The sequence below is a fragment of the Kryptolebias marmoratus genome, linkage group LG6 (assembly GCF_001649575.2).
Source record: "Kryptolebias marmoratus isolate JLee-2015 linkage group LG6, ASM164957v2, whole genome shotgun sequence".
NCBI classification, from domain to species: domain Eukaryota; kingdom Metazoa; phylum Chordata; class Actinopteri; order Cyprinodontiformes; family Rivulidae; genus Kryptolebias; species Kryptolebias marmoratus.
The window spans coordinates 24736123-24745619 of NC_051435.1; the positions used below are offsets into that span (position 1 = coordinate 24736123).

Consider the following 9497-nt stretch of genomic DNA (forward strand, 5'->3'; position numbering starts at 1 on the left):
TAGACCAATAATAGTATTTTAAAATCAATTATTTGACTGACGGGTAGCCAGTGCAGAGATCTAATAACTGGGGTTATATGATCCCTTTTCTTGGTCCTTGTGAGGACTCGAGCAGCAGCATTCTGAATTAACTGCAGCTGCCTGATCGATTTTTTGGGGAGACCTGTGACCACACCATTACAGTAGTCTAATCTACTAAGAATAAATGCATGGATAAGTTTTTCTAAGTCCTGCTGAGACATTAGTTCTTTGATCCTCAATATATTTAAGTGATAATAGGCTGACTTCAGAACTATCTTTATATGGTTGTTAAAATTCAGGTCTGAGTCCATAACTACTCCCAGATTTCTGACTTGGTTACTAGTTTTTAACATCACTGATTGAAGCAGAGTGCTAACCTTTAGTCTTTCATCCTTGGCTCCAAAAACTATTATTTCAGTTTTGTGTTTGTTTAACTGAAGAAAATTTCGGCACATCCAGTCATTTATTTGGTTAATACATCTGGTCAGCGCTTGAGTTGGACTATATTCTCCTGGTGATACGGTTATATAAATTTGCGTGTCATCAGCATAATTATGATAACATATTTTATTGTTCGTTATTATCTTTGCCAGTGGGAGCATGTAGATGTTGAACAGCAGGGGGCCCAGAATGGAGCCTTGAGGAACCCCACAGGTCATTTTTGTTTGCTCAGATTTGTGGTCACCTATGGACACAAAAAAGTCCCTGTCTTTTAAATAGGACTCAAACCAATTTAGCACCGTGCCAGAGAGTCCCACCCATTTCTCCAGCCTGTCTAGTAATAGGGTCAGGCCGACTTATGTTTTCTGTCTGCCTTGAAAGTCTTGCTGGTACTTCTCAACAGTGAGTCCATCAGCCAAATTCCAGGTCCATTCCGTCTGTTCCGAGCAAGCAACTTTCTCCAAGATTTATCCCATTTATTTCTGAGTTCAGGAACCGAATTTAGCCTAAGATCCTGTAAAAGGATTGCATCCAACTTGCGATTTTGCTCCTGTAACATCACAGTCTGACTGTAGATTGCCTAACCCAACAAATTAATTTGACAATATGTCAGGTAACTGCCTAATCAAAACAGAAGAAATCCTGTTATCAAAAACCCAAATATGTAATGATCCTCCACGTCCTCCACTGACAAAATCAATAGACACACAATCTTCCACTTCTGCCAGGAATCCATTGTGTATACAGCAAAAGATGTCCCATCTGGGCAGGTGGGCTCTCCCTTGCCCAGTCTTCCCGTCGAGAAAATTTGATCAGCTGAGAGATCAGCTGATCAGATCCATAGTTTAAAAATTTTGGAGAATATGCAAAAAGAGGCTTCGAAAAGAGAGCAGGGCAGGGGGTGGGGTTCAGGAGACTGAGAGAAGGAGACAGAGAGAAAAAACACGTCAGAAAAAACACACCAGGAGCAGAGAGAGAAGAAAAAAAAGGAGGCAGAGTCTTTGCACTCCAGAGAAGACAAGTCCATTGTCATGGCAGTGGTCACAGAGGTAGTCAAAAAGGTCTCCGGTGGCAGGCCGCCAGGGGTGGATGAGATTCACCATGAGTTGTTTAAGGCTCTGGACAATGTAGGGCTGTCATGGTTGACATGTCTTTTCAATGTCGCATGGAGGACCGGGACAACACCTGTGGAATGGCAGACTGGGGTGGTGGTTCCCATTTCTATAAAGGGGGAACTGAAAGTGTGTTCCAACTATCAGGAGACCTCACTTCTCAGCCTCACTGGGAAAGTTTACACTTGGGTGTTGGAAGGGAGGCTCTGATTGATTGTCGAACCTCTGCTCCAGGAGGAACAGTGGACCAGACATTCACCCTTGTGGGGTTGCTAAGGGGGTCATAGGAGTTTGACACTCTAGTCTACATATGTTTTGGAGATCTGGAAAAGGCTTATGACCATGTTCCCCAAGGCATTCTGGGGGGTGCTGTAGGAGTACGGGGTGCTTAGGTTGCTCTTGAGAGCTACTGGGTCCCTGTATAACAAAAGCAAGGGCTGTGTCCGCATTCTTGGCACAAAGTTGAGCTCATTCTCATTGCAGGTTAGATTTCTACTGGGCTGTCCCTTGTCTCCAAGTCGGAGATGGATCGAGATTGCAAAATTATGTACAAGTTTTGAAAAGAAAAACAGCTGGTAAAATAGTAAAGCCATTTGAATCTGTATCTAAAGAAAGCCAATTTCCTAAAAAAAGCTTCAAACTAATGCTGGTAAAGATTTTTTTTAAATAAGAATTTTCAGGTATTAATAAAAAAAAATACATTTTTTTTAAAAATGGCATTTTACATTTTACTACAGCCAATGACTTAAAAACATCCATTGTAAAAAGATTTAATTCTACAAGATTCTTCCCTGGTGTTAGGATCTGGGGTTTTGTATTTTGTTTTGTCTTCATGTTTTAGTTTATTGTTTGTGTTATTTAGTTGTCTCTTCCCTGTGCCTCAGCCACCATTCACTTCTCTTCAGTTACTCTCTCTCTCTCTCTCCCCTGTTCTCACCCATCTACACCTGCCTCCATAATCATCTCACCTGTGGCCACTTCCACTAATCACCCTCTGACTTTAAAACCCAGTCACTTTCCACATTTCCTTGCTGATTCATTGTCACACTTTGCCTCCCTGATGTGCTGTCCTTCCATTTGCGTGCCCTCTGCAGAGCCACCAGAGCTCCCTGTCCCCTCTGCAGAGCCCCCAGAGCTCCCTGCGCCCTCTGCAGAGCCCAGAGCAAGATCTGCCAAGTCTGCCAACGTTTCAGTAGGGGTCGGCCGGGACAACGACGCCCCACCTCCCTGTGTCTCCGTGGGGGTCGGCCGGGAAGACGACGCCCCACCTCCCTGTGTCTCTGTGGGGGTCGGCCGGGAAGACGACGCCCCACCTCCCCGTGTCTCGGTCTGAACCCGAGAGGTCTGAACCCGAGAGGTGTTCTGTTGTTGGACTTCTGTGCTCGTCATGGATTGTCTATAACAAACACCATGTTCAAACATAAGGGTGTCCATATGTGCTCTTGGCACCAGGACACCCTAGGTCGCAGTTGATCTGCGGCCGCATGTCTTGGACACTCGGGTGAAGAGAGGGGCGGAGCTGTCAACTGACCATTACTTGGTGGTGAGTTGGTTCCGATGGTGGGGGAGGATGCTGGTCAGACCTGGCAGGCCCAAACATACTGTGAGGGTCTGTTGGGAACATTTGGTGGAGTCTCCTGTCAGGCGGAGCTTTAACTCCCACCTCCGGGAGAACTTCAAACATGTTCCGGGGGAGGTGGGGGACATTGAGCCTGAGTGGGCCATGTTCCGTGCCTCCATTGTTGAGGCGGATTATTGGAGCTGTGGCCGCAAGGTGGTTGGTGCCTCGAGCGGCAACCCTCGAATCCGCTGGTGGAAACCAGAAGGATGCTGTCAGGCTGAAGAAGGAGCCCTATCGGGCCTTCTTGGCCTGTGGGACTCCAGAAGCAGCTGACGGGTACCGGCAGTCCAAGCGGCATGCGGCTTTTTGCCACAGCAACCACCCGGGCATGGGAGGAGTTCGAAGAGGCCATGGAGAAAGACTTCTGTACGGCTTCAAGGCGATTCTGGTCTACCATATGGCATCTCAGGAGGAAAAAGCAGTGCAGCACCAACACTGTTTACAGTGGGGGCGCTGTGCTGCTGACCTCGACTCGAGATGTCGTGGGTCAGTGGGCAGAATACTTCAAAGACCTCCTCAATCCCACCAGCACGTGTTCCATTGAGGAGGCGGAGCCTGGGGACTTTGGGTCGGGCTCTCCAGTCTCCGGTGCTGAGGTCACTGAGGTGGTTAAAAAGCTCCTCGGTGGCAAGGCTCTGGGGGTGGATGAGATTCACCCAGAGTACCTTAAGGCTCTGGATGTTGTAGGGTTGTGTTGGTTAACACGACTCTGCAATATTGTGTGGACATCTGGGGCAGTTCCCCTGGATTGTCAGACCGGGGTGGTGGTCCCCTTATTCAAAAGGGGTGACCGAAGACTGTGTTCCAATTACAGAGGGATCACACTCTTAAGCCTCCCTGGTCTATTCGGAGGTTCTGGAGAGGAGGGTCCGTCGGATAGTCGAACCTCGGAATTAGGAAGAGCAATGTGGTTTTCGTCCTGGTTGTGGAACACTGGACTAGCTCCATAACCTCAACAGGGTTCTTAAAGGTGCATGGGAGTTTGCCCAACCAGTCTACATGTGTTTTGTGGACTTGGAGAAGGCGTTCAACCGTGTCCCTTGGGGAATCCTGTGGGGGTACGGGGTGCCGGGCCCTTTGATATGGGCTGTTAGGCCCCTATATGACCGGTGTCAGAGCTTGGTCCGCATTGCCGGCAGTAAGTCGGATTTGTTTCCAGTGAGAGTTGGACTCCGCCAAGGTTGCCCTTTGTCACTGATTCTGTTTATAAAGTTTATGGACAGACATTTTAGGCGCAGCCAAGGTGTTGAGGGGATCCGTTTTGGTGGCCTTAGGATCGCATCTCTGCTTTTTGCAGATGATGTGGTCCTATTGGCTTCATCAGACCGTGATCAACAGCTCTCGCTGGAGCGGTTCGCAGCCGAGTGTGAAACGGCCGGGATGAGGATCAGTGCCTCCAAATCCGAGGCCATGGTCTTGAGCCGGAAAAGGGTAGAGTGCCTCCTCCGGGTTGGGGAAGATGTCCTGCCCAGAGTGGAGGAGTTTAAGTATCTTGGGGTCTTGTTCACGAATGAGGGAAAAATGGAGCCAGAGATCGACAGGCGGATTGGTGCAGTGTCTGCAGTGAAGCGGGCGCTGTACCGATCTGTCGTGGTGAAGAGAGAGCGGAGTCAAAAGGCGAAGCTCTCGATTTACCGGTCGATCTACGTTCCTACCCTCATCTATGGTCACGGGTAGTGACCGAAAGAACAAGATCGCAAATACAAGCGGCTGAAATGAGTTTTCTCTGCAGGGTGTCTGGGCTCTTCCTTCCCTCGTGTCTCCCTCTTCATGTTCCCTGTAACCTCCATGATTCACAAGTTCTTCATGTGTTATTTAGTTTCTGCTGCCACATCATCTTTTTTGTTTTGTTTATGAAAAGTTTAGTTTTCATTTGAGCCCTTCCTGTCTGCATCCTGAGTCTCTACCTCAACACACCAAAACTGACAAGGAACCGATGAGAAGCTAGACGTAATTTTAAAAATAAATAAATAAATTGGAGCTCTAGATTATAGTCAGGATTTTGAGAAAATGTATCCATGGTTCCTCATCTGTTGTGAATGATAAACTTATTTGTTTAAACCTTCTATTAACATGATGGAGGGCATCTTGTACTTTTATGATAATGTAAATGGCAAATGTTACAACAGGAGTCATTAATGTGACAACAGGAGTCTGAGAAAGAGGCTGACCTTAAAGCATCTGAAAAACAACCAGACCATAAGCCTGACTGTCTGATTGAAACATTTTCTTTTACTGTACTTCAGCAGATTTTCCTTTAGGATGGCTGTGGTTAGAGTGGTTAGAGCAGTCATCCTCTAATGAGAGAGTTGGAAAACAGTTGAACTTGAACAGTATCAGGATGATATAAATCAGCACTGATGTGGTTTGAATCAGAATTGGGATGGCATGAATTAGGTTGATAACCTTAAAAAGAGAACAAAATTAATTAATTACACCAGATGAATTAACAAAAAATATAATTAACTTAATTATTTAAACCTTACTTAAATCATTTAGGTGTAAGCAAAACAAAAGTTAAACCATTCAGTATTTCACTATCGGGAAGTTTATATATAAATATACATAATTCATCAATCAATACCTCTGTTACCTTCAAGTAAACAAGTAAAAGAAAACTAAACATGCCAATGGCATCTCTGTTGGTAATTATATTGAAGCAGAGTAGCAGCAAACATTTCTTCCAGGCTCACTCTGCTTGTAAAACCATGTCTGAGACCAAAAAGAACTGCACAGGTGGATACATAATTAAAAGGCAGTTCCTCCCTACCTTGCATGTCTGGTGTTCAAGCCACCATCCCCATCTAGATACAGTACAAACACTGCCATCTAGTGCTAAACAAACATTATCATGAAACAAAAAAAAAACAACACATTTTGACTCAATAGTGTTCTTGGGAAGAATTATAAGTACCCCCTTGCCCCAGGATGAGAAACATCCCCACACATACATTGAATATAGATAATCTACTGTGGGCATCAGCTTGTTGCTGTCCAGTTCATGTACTTCATGTAATTTTTAAGTTTGTTCTTGGTGATTTTCTTGAACAGAAGTGGCTTTTTTGATGCCTTTCTTGTCACAAAGCTTGTCAATTCTATTTGTTTATCTGACCTAAAGTTTTTGTACCACTTTGTACCATCTTAGAATAAATGAAAAAACCCACAACAAACATCATCTACATTTACAAAACAGTATAGGTGACTTTTCCTAGATTTATTTCATCATGCTGACTTTTTTGTGCCTAGTACTATGGTTGTGTAATGCTATGGTTTCATAGAGGAAACAGTGTATGACCTCCCTTTAGACATTAGGTCATTAAAGGGGGAAGGTATCTAATATATATATATATATATATATATATATATATATATATATATATATTTAAAAAACGCTTGACTGACTTGTATTATTTAGTTTGAAGACACTGCATATGATAATACATTAGATAGTGAAAATAACACTTACTGTAGATTAGATACTGATGTAAATTTGTATATATTTTGTTTTTGTTTTGTTTTTAAAAAACAAATGCAGTAATTTAAAAAATATTCATGGATAATGAGATAAACATTTCCTATATAACTCTTGGGGGATATGTGGAACTTAACAAATATCGGTATTTGTATTTTGCAATTATGTTTTCAGCATATATTTTAATAATCTGTAGTAATTCTATCATTGTGTATGTGATCTGGACAAACAAGAATCTCCATGAGCCCATGTACGTCTTCATTGCAGCTTTGTTGTTTAATTGTGTTCTTTACAGCACCACTGTTTACTCAAAGCTCCTGATTGACTTTTTATCTGAAAAACAGATCATATCTTATTCAGCTTGTCACTTCCAATTTTTTATATTTTATTGCATAGGTGGTTCAGAATTTATGCTATTGGCAGTGATGGCTTTTGACAGATATGTGTCTATATGTAAACCTCTGAGATATCCAACAATAATGAGAAATACCACAATGAATATTTTTCTGGCTTTGGCCTGGATTTTGCCAGCTTGGCCTATGGCAGTACAAGCAATCCTGAGTGCTCAGGTTAAAATTTGTAACTTAAGGTTAAAAGGAATATTTTGCAATAATGTCATTTACTCAGCTCATTGTGTGAGATCAAGATCAAATGCTATTTTTGGGGTTGTTGCATTAATAATTATTATAATACTTCCAATGCTCTTTACAATTTTTACCTATGCAAGACTATTTATAATGTCATATAGAAGTTGTAGAACATTCAGGAAAAAAGTTGCTGAGACCTGCATACCTCACCTGTTAGTTTTAATCAGCTACTTCTGTTTGATGGCATATGATGTAATTATAGCTCGACTGGAATCTGATTTTCCCCAAACTGTTCGCTTCATTATGAGCTTACAAATACTTTTATATCATCCTTTGTTTAATCCATTCATATATGGGATCAAAATGAAGGAAATTTTCAAACATCTTAAAAGGTTATTTAGTTCAAACAAAATCTGACATTAAATGTGTTGTAAATATGGAAAATGAGACAATTTAATGTAGTGTTTTGTTGTTGTTCTTTGCAGTTATACTGTTCTAAAATCACAGAGACTCATTGTTTGTGTACTATACAAAACTCAGACATGAAGAGTTTAAATCTGACAAACTCCTGTTTACATCTTGTAACATCCACAAAACCATTTATAAGAATGAAAGTTTCCAGTATGTAATCTAAAATAACCATCTATAATGTAACTCTACTTTTTTTCACTTTTTTTTTTTTGTATTTGGTTAGTCCCACAGCTACGGTTCAAAATTTGAAAGGTAGGTATAAAAAACACTTTGGGCAAACATAGCAATAAGATATTTCAAAATGAAAATGTAATACAGATAAAAGCTTTTCTGTTAGTATGCAAGTATGAAACAAAAATTGGGTTTAGTTAACAAGGAAATATGAAAATAGGAATTAAATCTGTTTAAAAAAAATTGGAGTCCTGAAAATGGGCTCATTGTTCTTCATAATCTGTTGTGTATAAGAATCTTATTTGTTAAAACATAACCTTCTATAAACAAAGAGAGAAGAGATCTTGTACTTGTTTAGGGCAAGTGTTGTGAGAATGTTAAACAGGAAGTGTGGATGTGTCATAAATTCTCCAAGATGCTGACATTAAATGTAAACCATATCTATGACCCTGTCCCATGTTAATATTGTCTTGTACTGAAACAAAGAAGTAAAGATGAATTTGCTTGGTTTGAATATATTTTTATTTCCGAATTGAAAATCTGTGACGGTCTGTTAGATCCTAAAAACTGGAGATAATGAATCATTAATCAAATTAAATTGAATCATATGAAATTAACATATTATTAATTAAACATCAATAAATTCAATGCATTATTTCTGTGTTCATTTTTCACACAGTATGTGAATGAACAATAGCATAAGCCCATTTATAGATAATACAAATTGTAGCAATTCTAAATCCCTAAGTTTATATAACCAGCATCTGTTCTGTATGTGTAACAGAAAGACTGTCTGTATGTATGTATATATATATATATATATATATAATTGTATTTTTTTTGATTGATTTGATCCAATTAATAGAGTAGTCTGAAATTGTTGAGAACTCATTTATTAAGGTTATTGTCTTTGTAGGGGAGGGGTTTGCATTCTCCACAAACAGTAACACATCATCTGTGTATAAATAAATTTTGTGGAGTCTAATAGCTGTTTGAATTCCACAAATATTTTTGCATTGACGAATTGTGGCCACTATTGATTCAATAAATATAGCAAACAGTGAGGGGGAGAGAGGACAACCCTGCCTGGTGCCTCTGTCAAGATCGAAGACTCTGGCATCTCAGGCATATGTTGAGGTATGTCTAGCTTTACCTCCCCGAGTTGGTTGTTGGGAGAGACCTTCTGGAGACGTTACCTTAAAGTTTAACACATTTATTCAAACACCATTAGTAAATATTCATACAATCATAAAACGAAATGCATTTGGGAGACAATCAATGGGAATGAGATACATATCACCTTGAAAACTAGTCAAGTTATCACCCCAGGATTGTCTGAGGACAAAGGATGTTCTCTGGTTTTATCCCTTGGGTTCCCCCTCCTCCAGAAGGTGGGTCACTGCCTCCCTTCTCTGGAGGTCAAAGGTCTCTCCTTCCCCCTTCCTTGCTGGCACGTCCGTTGCTCGCATTCCAGGATGTTTACCACCTATCTCTCTCTTTCCAGATGAACTAAACAACTACTTGTTAAAGCTTTTAAAATGGTGGCTAAATATAAAATGGTGATAAACATTAAATCAGCTAAAGATAAAATATTTGAACCA

At 41.0% G+C, this 9497-nt stretch overlaps 1 protein-coding gene across 1 annotated transcript; it reads left to right on the top strand.

The window, feature by feature from the left end:
- Nucleotides 1–6733: 6733 nt before the first annotated feature.
- LOC108245140 (olfactory receptor 6N2-like) lies at nt 6734–7672 on the top strand. The gene has a single exon (XM_017431808.2). The coding sequence runs from the start codon at nt 6748–6750 to the stop codon at nt 7669–7671; it is 924 nt and encodes a 307-aa protein (XP_017287297.1). The 5' UTR covers nt 6734–6747; the 3' UTR covers nt 7672.
- Nucleotides 7673–9497: the final 1825 nt, after the last annotated feature.

Bases quoted from the DNA above. Each gene is read 5' to 3' on its own strand.
- LOC108245140 (XM_017431808.2), top strand. From the start codon at position 6,748: ATGGATAATGAGATAAACATTTCCTATATAACTCTTGGGGGATATGTG.